The 14012-nt window shown below is 40.9% G+C and overlaps 1 protein-coding gene across 7 annotated transcripts in view; it reads left to right on the forward strand.

The window, feature by feature from the left end:
• Positions 1 to 2643: 2643 nt before the first annotated feature.
• Positions 2644 to 14012, forward strand: part of FAM184A (family with sequence similarity 184 member A) — a 111422-nt gene continuing 100053 nt past the window's right edge. For all 7 annotated transcript variants that reach the window (XM_036121243.2, XM_036121245.2, XM_036121246.2 and 4 more), the window contains exon 1: positions 2644 to 3209. In XM_036121243.2, the coding sequence (XP_035977136.1) occupies positions 3042 to 3209 (168 nt within the window). In that variant the 5' untranslated portion in view covers positions 2644 to 3041. The remainder of the gene's footprint in view (positions 3210 to 14012) is intronic.

The raw sequence follows: 14012 nt of genomic DNA on the forward strand, positions 1-14012 counted from the left end.
CATAGTCACAAGAATTGTTACTAAAGTGCAAATCTGATTATTTCATTCTCCTGCATAAAGCTCTTCAGTGGCTCATTATTACTTTCAAGATAAAGACCCAACTCCTTATCAAGGCAAATAAGCCCTCCCCCCACGAATAATCTTGATACCTGCTTTATCTCATATTTTGACATCCCATCAAACTCTTTGCTCCAGCTATATTGTACCTCTTGCTGTTCCCTAAGTAGATTGTGTTATCTCTCATCTTCAGGGCTTTGCCCTTGCTATCCTCAGAGCTTGTAGTCCACTCTCCTACCACCCCTTTTTGTCCGAAAAACTCATCCTTCAGAAATCTGTTCAATTATTGCCTTTGTGTGTGTATGTGTGTGTGTGTGTGTGTGTGTGAAGTCTTCTCTGACACCTCAAGCGAGGTTAAGTGTCCCTCTTCCTTTAACACCACATTGCATTGCACCTTATTCTTTGCCGGTCTCTTCCACTAGATTACTAACTTTTTGAGAACAGAGACTGATCCTTAGTCATTACTGCAGCCTCAGCACCTAACGCAGCACCTGGCACACAATAGGCATTTGATAAATATTTCTGCATAAACCATCTTGTGAGAGAAACAGGTGCTAAATAAAGATATCTTGCCTAGCTATCTTTTCCTGTTTCTCTCATATTGCACACCTCCTTTACTGGATTTTTAAAAAGTGAGATTCTAGGTAATAGGATTATGGGTGTATTATATTATTATGTTTCCATTTATTATTTATAATTGAATAGAACTCTACACCAGATGACCTGTGTTATCCTTTTGTGGTAGGGCAAAAAATATTAAATTCATGGAATGACACTGGGTGTATTGTGAGCATAATGTTGAGGAAAAGGGTCCTCTCAGGCTATGCTGTATAGTGATGGCAGGAACTCATGTGATAGGGTTCAGTGTAAACCAGGGCCTCAATCTCTAACTGCCAAGTTAGAGTGGGAAGAGACTGGTAAATATTGTCTCATTTCAGAGGACACATTTGAGGGGCAAATAGCCTCAGTGACTCAGCTGAGGCTATACATTGGTCTCCTTATTTCCAGTATTATGCTCTTTCCACTATATCATAGAGACAAAACCAGAAACACCTTCTTTGCCCTAGCAAGACTTAGTTATAAAAATTTAAGGAAACAGGGAGTCTTTAGAGCATACGTTTCCGCCTAGAATGTAAAGGATCTAAGAATTCTAAAATGATTGTGAATCTTCTATGCCTAGAATTTGATGGAATAACACTAACTCCTAATTCTCTTTAATTTCATTGAATTATTAGAGCTTAAGAACAGAGCAAAATTTGCATATTTGTTTCTGGCCATCTGCTCCATTCAGAACCTTGGAACTAGACAACTTATTTTCTGGGAGGTCTATGGGGGATGGAGGAATCGGGGTGGGGGGGGAGGGGGACTGAGTACCTAGCATCTGGGAAAAGATGTAGCCAATTTCAGTCTTCCTTTCTGGAATTCCAACAATTCTGGAAGTATTTCATGATGCTATTCAATCTTCACCTTGTTGTTTTAGATTTTGTAACAGACACTTTATGATAATTTGGCTGCCAATTGGATTTGTTAATAATGTCAGATTTTATGATTGTTAGTTGCATGCTAAAGAGAAATCACATATTATAACATGGGGGAATTCAGTTCTGCAAAACTGCCTGGAGAAAAGAGTTTTTAAAATAGGTACAATTCTACATTTTTAAAGTTTGTGTTAAGATTGTCCTAAAACAACTGATTTACTTCAACACAGGATACACTTTAAAAAAAAATCATTTGACCTACAGGAGTAGAGATGTTAGGAGACAATCAGTAAGAAATAACACATTTAGAAAGGTGAAAATGCACAAGTAATGACACACTTTGGCCCAGCCCCAAATCCTTAAGGAGCTGGCATCTTCTTCCATCTTCTGTTTTTCCCCTTAACTTCCAGCCAACGAGATTTCATATATAATTGTCTCGGTCTCCATTAAGACTGGGAAAAAGTAGGAGTGTAGCGCCATACTAACTGACTGATGAGTTGTACTCTCTCCACACACAGATACTGGCGTTGAATTTAGGACAGTGATCGGCCTAGTACATTGTGACCGTCATATCTGTATGAGTTTGAAAGGGTCAAGGCAGGGATTATTGTATTCCGGGCTATTTCATTACCATGTCCGAGGTGCTGAGGCCGGCCTTGGGAGGGAATTGGATGTGAGCTTGACGCTCTTTTTGGGGAAGAGCCACTTGGCCCCAGTGCACGCGACGTTGCGCGTGGAAAGCCTCAGTAATTCGGCACGCGTTCTGCAAACCGAAAAGACCACAGATAGCCCCGTCCTCTTTCGCTGATTTTTTTTACGTAGAACAGCACGCGCGGCACACGGGGCTCACCGCCCAGGTGGGGCTTTGGGGATCCCCACCGCAGGGGGAAGCACCTGGCGGCAAGGTCCCGGCAGGCCCTCCCGAAGCGCCTGTAACCGGCGAGAATGCGGGGCTGGCGGCGGCGGCGGCGCGGGGCGGGGCTTGGCTGCGGAGAAATGACGTCGCCGTCCCCGCGAGCTCGGCGGGCCGCGCGCCCTGGTAACGGCAGCTCCGCGGCTACCGAGTCCTCCTCCATGTCCCCGCCTCTCCCCGCACCAGCCCGCCCCGACTCCTCCTCCTTCCGCAGCCCCGGCGGCGGCCGTCTCGCTAGGTCCCTGGTGCCGGGTGGGAGCAGGACCCGCGGGGCCACGCTGCCCACGACGCCTCCGCCAGACGTCAGCTGAAGAGCGGGAGAGAGCGGGCCGGGCCCGGGACCGCGCTGCTGGACCCCTGGCGTCTGTCCCGCGTGGGTGTCGCCTGCGGCCTCGATCCGGCGGGGCTGCCCCGTCCCTGGACAGGGGTGACTGGAGGGTCGTGGACCGGAGGGCGCCTGCGGCCGCACCTGACAGACACCCGGGATCGGGTCCGGAAGCGGCCGCCCCGGGTTTTGCCTCCCAGACGCCGTTGCTCCGCGGGCCGCCCCCAGAGCGCGAGGACAGGTGCCCCGGCCGGGGTCTGTCGGGAAGATGGCGACCCCGGGCATGAGCTGGCAGCAGCACTATTACGGCGGCTCTGCGGCCGGAGCGGCCAAATTCGCGCCCTCGCCGGCCGCCGCGCAGCAGGCGGGGCACAGCATGGACTATAGCCAGGACCTGCACCTGAAAATGAGCAAGAAAATCGCCCAGCTCACTAAGGTAAGGGCGCGGCGGCGGGGTCGGCACGGCGGGGACCCCGTGCGGGCCGCGCAGCGGCGGGGCTGGGAGGCTGCGCGCCCTCCGCCCGGGGCAGTTGAAGGGGGCTTCTCTGGGAAAGCAACAGCCGGAGACTAAGCTCCAGGAACCGTTCAAACTTCGGTGGAACGCTGGAGATGTTCATTTAAACTAGACAACTCAACGGCACGGCCGGGTTTACGGGACTTGCACCCCGCTGCCCTTTAGGGGCAAGCCAGCACAGAACAAATTGGGATCTACTTCCTTTATTGCACGATAATAAATCACTTTAGTTTTGGTCGCATGCATCTGCCCAGACTCCACGAGCCTTTACACTACTGTATGAAGTACTGTACCGTATTTACCTAACATGACCCGGAATCTTCTCAATTAATCAGTATCTTCTATTGTTTATGTACTTAAGGGGAGAATAAACCTGAGCAATGTAGGAGGGTAAAACATACTTTGCGTGCCGTTTGGGGGATTTAATGAGTCATTCCTTATTCTGACAAAATGTCAAACAAGGCTTCTTAGATGAATCATGTGTCTGCATATAGATGTTTCAGTCTATCAAAAGATAAATTTTCAGAGCTTAAGCCTGCAGATTTGGTCAACTGTAGTTTAGGATGGTGAGCTTTTTTCTAGTTAATGTTGATGATAAGTAGTTGGTATCTGTGAAGCAAGAGCAATTCAGATCGATTGATTCTGTTGCTCTGTTTACATCTCACCAGCAGTCTTTCAATACCCCTTAATTGCGAACAGGTGATTCCTGGTGTCGAAAGTTAATAGAGGTGATCTTAATGTGTTTAAGCTGAGTCAGCTAACCACTTGTTAGTGGCGTGGCTATGATGAAGAGAGGTGGGCATCCTGGGCGTTTACTAATAGGTAAGCCCTGAAGTCTGACTCTTTTCAACTCCAAAATTCCCATTATATAATTCCAGTACTAGTTGACACTATTGAGAGGGTAAAGTAAAACAGAGCTGGAAAAAAGGAAATGGTAGTGAAAATGGGGATGAAAAGAGGGTAAAAAGAAGATTTAGGTGAAGAAATATGATTGACGGTAGAAAGAGAAGTAACATGAAAGGACTGAAGAGTGAGGGCTCCAACAGAAAAGTAAAGGAAAAGGAGCAAGTACCTAAGAGTTAAAACTCAGCCATGCAGAGCAAGGCAACACTGGGGGAAATTTTGTTTTCTGATTTTTGTTTTAGGTCCGTGCTGTCTCAGAGTTTGCTCTGTGCCCGGTTTTTACTGTTTCCTCTTCTGACAGTCCCCATATTCAGAGAAAGGAAGGCCCAAGAAGAAACAATAGTATATCATCAGGGCATTTATACATTTGGGAGCCCAAAGCCAGGTTTCCTGAAATCATGTTTGTTCTTCAGAATAATGATGTTCAGAATGAAGCACATGGATGTTTATGTATTCTTTCTTTTTTTTTTTTTTTAAGATTTTATTTATTTATTTGACAGAGAGATAGCGAGAGCAGGAACACAAGCAGGGGGAGTGGGAGAGGGAGAAGCAGGCTTCCCGCGGAGTGGGGAGCCCGATGCGGGGCTCGATCCCAGGACCCTGGGATCATGACCTGAGCCGAAGACAGACACTTAACGACTGAGCCACCCAGGAGCCCTATTCTGACTTTCTTATGGTGTGTCCACAACACCCATTGTTCTGATTTTAGATTATAACCCTCTAGGTTCCTACTGTAAGTAATAGAAACACTCAGTAAGTTGGTAGTGGAACTGTGTGCAGTTTAATGAGGTTTCTCATCTCTCCAGTAAACTGCTTTTCTTTTTACTTATGCTTTTTCAATTATCTGTTCTTTTATCAGAAAAATAATTCACAACTGTTAAAGGTGAGAGTATTGATAGAAGCTGCTATCACGTTCTGTTTACCCACTTTAAATCTAATGAGGCGGGAAGCTGCCCCCAGACCAGTGTTCGTCAAGGCTTGAGTGCTATCCGGACTCTCTGATTTAGTGTTTATAGTTACAATCTCTAAACACTCATGCCACCTCCTCTGCTAAGTGCCTTGGACATTTAATCCCTTATACTAGAGTTTCTCAGCCTTAGCACTTGAGCATTTTGATTTGGCTAATTCCTTGGAAGCAGGCAGGGCTGTCCTTTGTATTATAGAATGTTTAACAGCATTCCTGGATTCCTGGTGCTACCTAGTAGATTCCAGTGGCACCCCACACCTGCATGACACACCATCATGACAATAAACATGTCTCTAGACATTGCCATATGTTCCCTGGGAGGTGTGAGGACTCGTCCCATGTTGAGAAGCACTGACATACTGGAATATCTAGGGTTTCTCTTGCATTTATTACTAAGATAAGATGTGAGAATGAAATAATCAGATAATAGGACTGTGTTGCAGCCAACACCCTTTAGTTTCTGAAACATACAATAAGACATGCTTCCCTTATGTATCATTTTGGAAACTGTCAAATTTTACAGTCACATATACTTCATGTAAATACTATACCATAAAAATGATATCATGAATAATATTTCAACTGTTAGAAACTTTACTGGTATCTACTATATAGAATTTTCATTCATCAGGAGTTTATTAATGAATTCACATCAGTAGAGGTAGGTTGGAAGCTTAGCTTATATTTCAAAATTAGACATTATAATCATTAAAATAGGATTTTATTTCTTTTGGTAATGGGTCAGTAGTACTCAACTCTTCAGCATTATAGTTAGCATGGCTTGGGAATCTGACTGTCTTGATTTAAAACTCCTATTCTACTGCTTACTAGTAATATGACCTTGGGCAAGTCACTAAATTCTGAGCCTCCGTTTCCTAATCTTTAAAAGAGGGGTGATGATACTACAACTAAGATAGTAGGCTCTTAATTCAGGCTGTCACTGAAAAGAGAGAATCTGTGCCAACAAAGTATTAGTGAAATACTGGATAATATATTTTTTTAAATGTTCCTCTCTTTTTAAACTAGTCTGCATTTAATAGCATTGTTATTGTATTTCTTTTGAGAGTTTTCTATGAAACTCTTTAAAAATATATACGGTAATTGTTCTATTTGAATAGCAAAGTTTAAATTTTTCACATGTATCCTGCATTGTTATAGTACAGTATTGAAAATACATGCATTTTCCAGATACTTGGCTGGCTATGAAAGGATAAGGATGAAAGTAATCTGTATTACAATTTTGTACATAGTAAGACTCAATAGATGTTTAACTAAAAAGCCATTCAGCTGCAGACATATTTGTTCAGATTCTATTTCCTTAGAACCTAACATAGCCATCTCTTAGAAAGGAGAACAGTAGTTTTTAAAGTACCTTTTTATGTAAGGAATGCTTTGCTAAGTGTTAAGAGATACAGTAGGGAGCAGGACATAGTCTCTGCCTTTAAAGTGAATCTATTATATTTAGGCTACTCTTAGTAAATTTTAAGAATTACTGTTAGATTTTTGAGTCATGTAATGGCAAATTTCTGGGACTGTTAATGGCTGAACCATCTCAGGATAGCAGAGAAGCTGGATGGGCTGAGTTATGTTTAGTAGGATCACATTTGTGTACTTCTCTACTCTCCACTGTGTTGCCTCTTTAGTGCATTAGGGTGAAAAGCAAGAATTGTGGAAAGTAATTATAAAACAGCTTTTTTTGTGTTACTCACTGTCCCTTTCAGTTTACTCTGTGAGGCTGGCTCATCCTCTGCCCATAGATAAACTTGGCTTTTCTGGTTGCTTTTAGAAAATATAAATTGTCCTTCAGTAACTAAATTGCAGAAGTCTCAATTTGATTATTAAAATGTTCAGGCACCTGGCTGGCTCTTTTGGAAGAGCATGTGACTCTTGATCTTGGTGTTGTGAGTTCGAGCCCCATGTTGGGTGTAGAGATTACTTAAAAATAAAAAAATCTTTAAAAAAATAAAAATAAAATGTACAGTGCCAACAAATAAAAACCCTAAACCAAACCTAAATTAAGGATGAAGCTTCTCCCCCATGCCCATTCCCAGCCAATAATCGGGGAAGGGGGACATCATTGACTTTTTTCTTCTGACTCGGCTTTTCTATTCTTCTTGCTTTGTCTTGCCAGTCCTAGTTTAACACCCTCCCCTCCCTCACTGGGCAAAGAAGAAGGAAAGAGGGGAAAGACTAGCAGTAAAATTTATTTGAATAGTTCATGGTAATCTAGCTTCAGTGCTGTTGTAGACTTGGCACACATTTAAAGCTCATTCTTTCACTCCTGCATCTTCCACCTCCTACCTCCATTGCTCAGGATTCCTCAGCTCAGGTTGCTTGACAGTGAGAATGCATGTGTATTCTGGCTGGTTGCTTAATCCTTCCTCAGCCTCTTAGATCTGGCAGGACCTTCATGTTTATTTTGCCAAGGTCTGTTCAAGCTTCATGTAACTCTCTTGGATAGACCCAGATGACCCCACCCCAGCTTACTCTGTTTCTTTCCCATAGGGCCCATCTTGGTCCATAGGGAGCATTCATTCTATGTCCAGAGAGACTCTGATAGTGGTCTCAATTCAGCATCTCTCATTCAGTCTCACATACCTCTTCATCCAGTTTCTCATCCTTTCGATTTTCCAAGAATGAATCAGATGCCACTTCAGTATGCTCTTCTAAGTGCTTGAGACACATATCAAGATCTTCAAGTGGTCCCATCAAAGCCTTTTCCTCTAGGCTTTAGGTGAGTGACAAGCATCCATCCTTTCTCTTAAAGGCAAGGACACTTGTTCCTGTAGCTCTCCCCAAGGAAACCTTCTCCAAAACCCTGCTCTGTAACCTCTTTGAGGCTTTTCTCACTAATACTGGGTGTAGGAAGTAGCACATCTCAAGACTGCTCTCTTTAGACTGCCTTTTTTTTTTTTTTAATTTTGAGAATATTCTGTCACCTGCTTTGACATGTCAGTTGCCTTTGGTTCTCAATAGAAACTTCCCTTTTAATATCTTGTTATGTTAGCTGCTCATAAGTGACTCCTTAGTTGATTGTACTTTTTTAATACAGTTCAGTCTAGATATCACTAACTGACATAACTAGTATAAGGTAGGGTATATGGTTCCAAAGAGCAGGAGTAGTCTCTTTGTGTTCTCTGTGCTCAGGATCAATCATTCTTAAAAGTCTTCTTTTAGGGGCGCCTGGGTGGCTCAGTCGTTAAGCGTCTGCCTTCGGCTCAGGTCATGGTCCCAGGGTCCTGGGATCGAGCCCCACATCGGGCTCCCTGCTCAGCGGGGAGTCTGCTTCTCCCTCTCCCACTCCCCCTGCTTGTGTTCCCTCTCTCACTGTGTCTTTCTCTGTGAAATAAATAAAATCTTTAAAAAAAAAAAAAAAGTCTTCTTTTAATACTCAGCTTATGTCTCCCCCCACCCCAACCCCTCCTGAAAATTGCCCTGTCCAACCTAGGCCTTGTTAGGCTTGCCTTACTCTGAATTACTATAACATTTATTGTCTGTTGTACTTATTGGTACTTAATACAGATTTGTGAAATGTTTATTTTGTTTATAAATATATCTTGTTTCTGTAATTTGAATGTAATTTCTTCAGCTATAGAGACTATTTTTCATGTAACTTTAATTTGAATACTTTGCACGTAGTATAAAAGCTTAATAGATATTTATTGAAAGTGATGGTGGTGGTGTTGATGGTAATGATGCTGTACCAAGTAATTTTGTTATACAGTTGGTTTAGTAAATATTTCTGAGGACCATATCTGCTATTCTTCTGGGTTAATGTTAGATCATGTCAGCTGAATTAAATTACTTTTAAATATTTAAATGTTTATTGGTTTCCTCTTAAACTGTTTCAAAAGCTATATTATTTCATAATATACTTAATATTTTTGATGCAAAAATAAAAAATATAAAGCACTCTGTTTAAAATATAAATATTTGTCATTGTAAAAGTTAGGTAATTGATACCAGATTCTTAGCAAATAAAAAAAAATAGTCTTGTGATCAGTCATTTAATACTAACTGCTTTTACTATATCCCAAATCAGACTATGTTAATATACTAGTGAAATTTTCAAACAATTGTGTTTTCTGTTCATTAAATACAACCCATTTTTCACTAGTTTGAATTACCTAGATATTGTTTGATCATACTATTCAGTTTTAGTTATGACCTGGGTTGTTTCGGTTTAGCACATATCAGATACTGCATCTTTTTTCCCCTCCTTTGTTTCACTGCAGCTTTGCCATTCTCTTATGTAGTAGCTTGGATGTAATCTTTTAGTCATAGTTGAGTGGTTTGAATTAATTTCTTATATTTTACCAATGGGCACAAAAATGTGATGTATGGTTTATCAATTGTCCAAATGCTTATAAAGGGACTCCCTTTAGAGTTAAAAGGTTTAGAGCTGGAAGAAACCACAGATTCTGACCAGCCTAACCCTCTGATTTTATAGGTGTGGAAGTTGAGGGCCCAGAGTCATTGAAGATTACACAGTTCGTCACTAGCAGAACCTGAACACGAACCCAGGCCTCTGGATTGGTCTAAGAGAAGGGCAGCTATGCTAGCAGGTCTCTTTTCCCTGTGTCTGCCTTCTTTCTAATACTACTCATTCATTTCCTGAGAAGCCAGAGTTGTCTTGATGGTGGTTTTCTCACACTGGAACCATGTTTTGTTTACTGTCTGAATCACAGACTTCTGGTGACAGTGAACCATGTGCCGCCCCTCCCATACACTGAACAACCTCTGGATTTATAGGTTGTACAATATGTAACTGGCTTTGGTAAATTTGTAACAGCTATTTTTATGTATTCTCAGATAAATGTCATAATATTTTTATGTTTTTATTAACAGCTTTAGTCATTCCAGACTAAAAAAATGTTTTAATTACTTTGATTTGGAGACTGTCATGCTTGGTGTCAAAGTTACTACTGGATGGTATTTTAAATATTTTTCCTTTGACTGCTTGCTTGCTTAATTGGATTATTGCTTAGGTCTCATTCCCAAAGACAGGAAGTTGGAAGTTTTCCTGTTTTTCTCCTTCCATCCCTCTCTCTGTGTTGTTCATGAAAATCCTTTGCGGTCTTCTAATTGCCAACCTCTTAAAAAGTGGTTAAGAAGGATAAAGGTTCAGCAAAATGCGAGTGAAGCAATCTGGTAAATTTTTTTAAGATTTATTTATTTATTTGAGAGAGAGAGAGAGAGAGCGCGCGCGCATGCGTGCATGGGGAGGGGCAGAGGGAGAAGGAGAGAGAGAATCTTCAAGCAGACTCCCTGCTGTGCGAGGAGCCTGACCTTGGGGCTCCATCCCAGGACCTGGAGATCATGACCTGAGCAGAAATCAAGAGTCAGCCACTCGACTGACTGAGCCACCCAGGCACCCTGCAATCTGGTCACTTTAATTCTGAATGGCAATAGGAAGTAATTGGGGTGGGGAAGGGAGGAGGAATTTTAAAAATGATATTCTGTCCTTTCAGTTTATCTTATGAGATCTAAAAAGTTTCTAATCCTTGAGCATTCAAATAAACTTGGATATTATGCCATGAAATGGGACTGATGTGAGTAATAGAAATTTGTTAAAGCCATACTTGTTTTTTCAGTACAGGAAGTTTCTATTTTGTAGACCACTTAATGGGTGAGAAGGACATTAAGTAAGTCTGTCAGAATTGTTACTCCCCAGTCCTTTTTGGAGATAAACACCTGAGGAAAGGTGGGAGACAATTGCTAATTGAATTCAGAATTTTTTTTTTGGTAAATAAAAGTGATGTTATAAATGGTAGTTTGATGTGGGGGAAATATTACTATCAAGTTTTATTTTGTATTGCAAGTGTGACCTGAGCCACAAAGGCTTTTTTAGATTGACCTGGAAACTTACAGTTATTTAAGTATTACTGGAGAATAGCTTCTGACTGCCAATCAGTGTTAATATACAAAAGTGAATTTTGGGAACACCAGTCTTCGCAGGTTGGGGATTGCCACTTATAGTCAGTATTTTGGTATACTTAACATTTGAGACCGAAGAAAATATTTTAGAAGATAAGCTTTTATTCTTAGCTTTCTATTAAACTACAACAGTGTGCACTGTCATTTGTAGGTCTCAAGCTTCATTATTGATTACATCTTTCTTTCCTACTAAAGCTTTGACAAAATGTACAAAATTAGTGAAGTTGAATATGTAAATTTTTTTTTTTTTGAAGATTTTATTTATTTATTTGAGAGAGAGAGAATGAGAGATAGAGAGCACGAGAGGGAAGAGAGTCAGAGGGAGAAGCAGACTCCCCGCCGAGCAGGGAGCCTGATGTGGGACTCGATCCTGGGCCTCGAGGATCATGACTTGAGCCGAAGGCAGTCGCTCAACCAACTGAGCCACCCAGGCGCCCCAAATATGTAAATTTTTTATCCTACATCTTTTACCTTCATCTTGAGATGTAAAGGGAGGTTAAAACTACCAAAGGACCTATAGTAGATGGAAAAGCAAAAGGTTTAGTGATCAACCAGAATACTTGGGATTTGAACAGTTTAGACTCAGGTCCTAATGTGCCACCTAATTTATTACAAAGGAGATACTATTTTTAATGACTTCTAAAAATTACGAATCAGTATTTTCTAATTTATATGTACCATTTCTATTTTGAGGTTTAAAAAGGTTTGAAAATGAAAATTTGGTTTACAAAATACATTGCTAATATTTATCTCTAAAACTGACAATTTTAGTAAAATATTAGGATAAACCCTATTCAAAATTATTGGAGAATGAGTTATTTTAGTTGATGAGAAATTACCATAAGTACTGATAATTTTCTACCTTCCAAAATAATATACTTACATTTAAACCATACCATTCATAAGTTACATGGAGTCCTTTATTATCTCTAGATCATTGTTAGAATCATCAGTATATGCATTGAAGATTAGGCCAAACCTATACTAATCCTATGGCAAATGCTGATATTTTATTTCTGAATAAATTCTGTTACTTCTTTTTTTATTTGCCCTGTCTCTCTTATAAAGTGAAGTGCAAAGTTTGAATATGCACAAATTCTAGACATTGACTTTCTGGTTGGGAAGATTTAGTTTATTCTGCTGAATGTGTGTCTGTGTACTCACAGGTATTTGCATTTTTCATCCTGTTCCTTCTGAAACACTTCATAACAGAATTTCATCTCTCTCAGAAAACATTTCATAACTGAAACCCTAAATAGTACCAAAATGCATGTAATTTTGAGGGGAAGTTTTGTGTGTGTGTGTGTGTGTGTGTGTGTGTGTGCGCGCGCATGCGCGTGTGTGCGTGTATATACATGTGTTTGATATACTGGTCTACCCAGAGTAACAAAAGAAGGTATACTTAAATATGACTAAAATAGAGCATATAGATCCATATGGTTGGTAAACTTTTGTTGAATGCCTAGTCCATGAAAGATGCTGTGTTAGGCACTATTGATTATTTAATACTAGTAATTTATCATTCCACTTCTGGACTATATTTATTTTTCATTCTTTTCAGTAGACTTGTGAGAAAATATCAGAACAAAGCAGGTGAACATTTTAATCAACAGATTAATCTGACAAAAAATTTTTTAAAGATTTTATTTATTAGAGAGAGAGCACAAGCAGGGGGAGCAGCAGGGAGAGGGAGAAGCAGACTCCCCGCTGAGCAAGGAGCCGGATGCAGGGCTTGATCCCAGGACCCTGAGATCATGACCTGAGCTGAAGGCAGACACTTAACTGACTGAGCCACCCAGGCGCCCCTAATCTGACAAATTTTAAATGCTTAATTATTGGCAACTTTTTGGTTGGTTTGTTTTGGGTAGAATTTATATATCTAATTTTCTTAGATAAAGAAGCTAGTGCCTTCTGGTGTCTTCTTCAATAAGGTTTTTAATAATAATTTAAAGAATAAGGTTGACACATTCTCTGGTTACGAATCTGTAATGTATTTGTCCAGGGGATAAAGGAGGTAAGGGAAACTTCAGTCTTCTGAAACCCAGGAGTTAATGGGTCTGTATTAGGTTTAGGTGTCTCATGGGCAGGCCAGAGAGCCACAGTCCCAGAGCCATATGGCCCAGTGAGGCAGCAGTGTCTATCATGTAGGTCAGAGGTATGGGGTCAGTGGGTTAGACAGACCCCAGTTTGAATTTCAGGTTCACCACTTATTAGTGTTTGACCTTTAATAAATTTTAACCTGTGAGAGCCTCAGTCTTCTCATCTATAAAATGAGAATAGCGAAGCCTACCTCATAGAATTATTGTAGAGCTTAAATAAGATAATTTGTGTAGGAAAGAAGGTCAGTAAATGTCAATTTCTACCCATTTTCTGGGCCCCTACCCCTTGGTTCAGCCTTTAACAGTTAACAGTCTTTAGCAATTAAGTATGTTGGGGTACCTGGGTGGCTCAATCAGTTGAGTGTCTGACTCTTGGTTTCGGCTCAGGTCATGGTCTTGGGGTCCTGGGATCGAGCCCATGTCAGGCTCCGTGCTCAGCAGGGAGTCTGCTTCCCCTCTCACTCTCCCCATCTGCCCCTCCCCCTGCTCAGGCACATTGTCTTTCTCGCTCTCTCGCAAATAAATAAATAAATAAACAAACAAACAAGTATGTTTTTGTATATATTTTCTCTTTTGATGGAGATATATTCTATATTATTAGGGACCACAGCTATCAAAAGTAAAGGTTTAACAGCAAATAAAATACTGTTGATTCTCACTGAGATGGTTATATTCTATCAAGTTATGTTCTAGGGGTAATACAGGGTTATGTTCCTGACACCCTCTGGTCACGTTTTTATCAACCAGTAAATATATAACCTTGTTTTATGTGTGTTTCTGTTTAATGGCACCTTATTTAATACATATTATCTATTCATT

The sequence above is a fragment of the Halichoerus grypus genome, chromosome 9 (assembly GCF_964656455.1).
Source record: "Halichoerus grypus chromosome 9, mHalGry1.hap1.1, whole genome shotgun sequence".
Lineage (NCBI taxonomy): Eukaryota > Metazoa > Chordata > Mammalia > Carnivora > Phocidae > Halichoerus > Halichoerus grypus.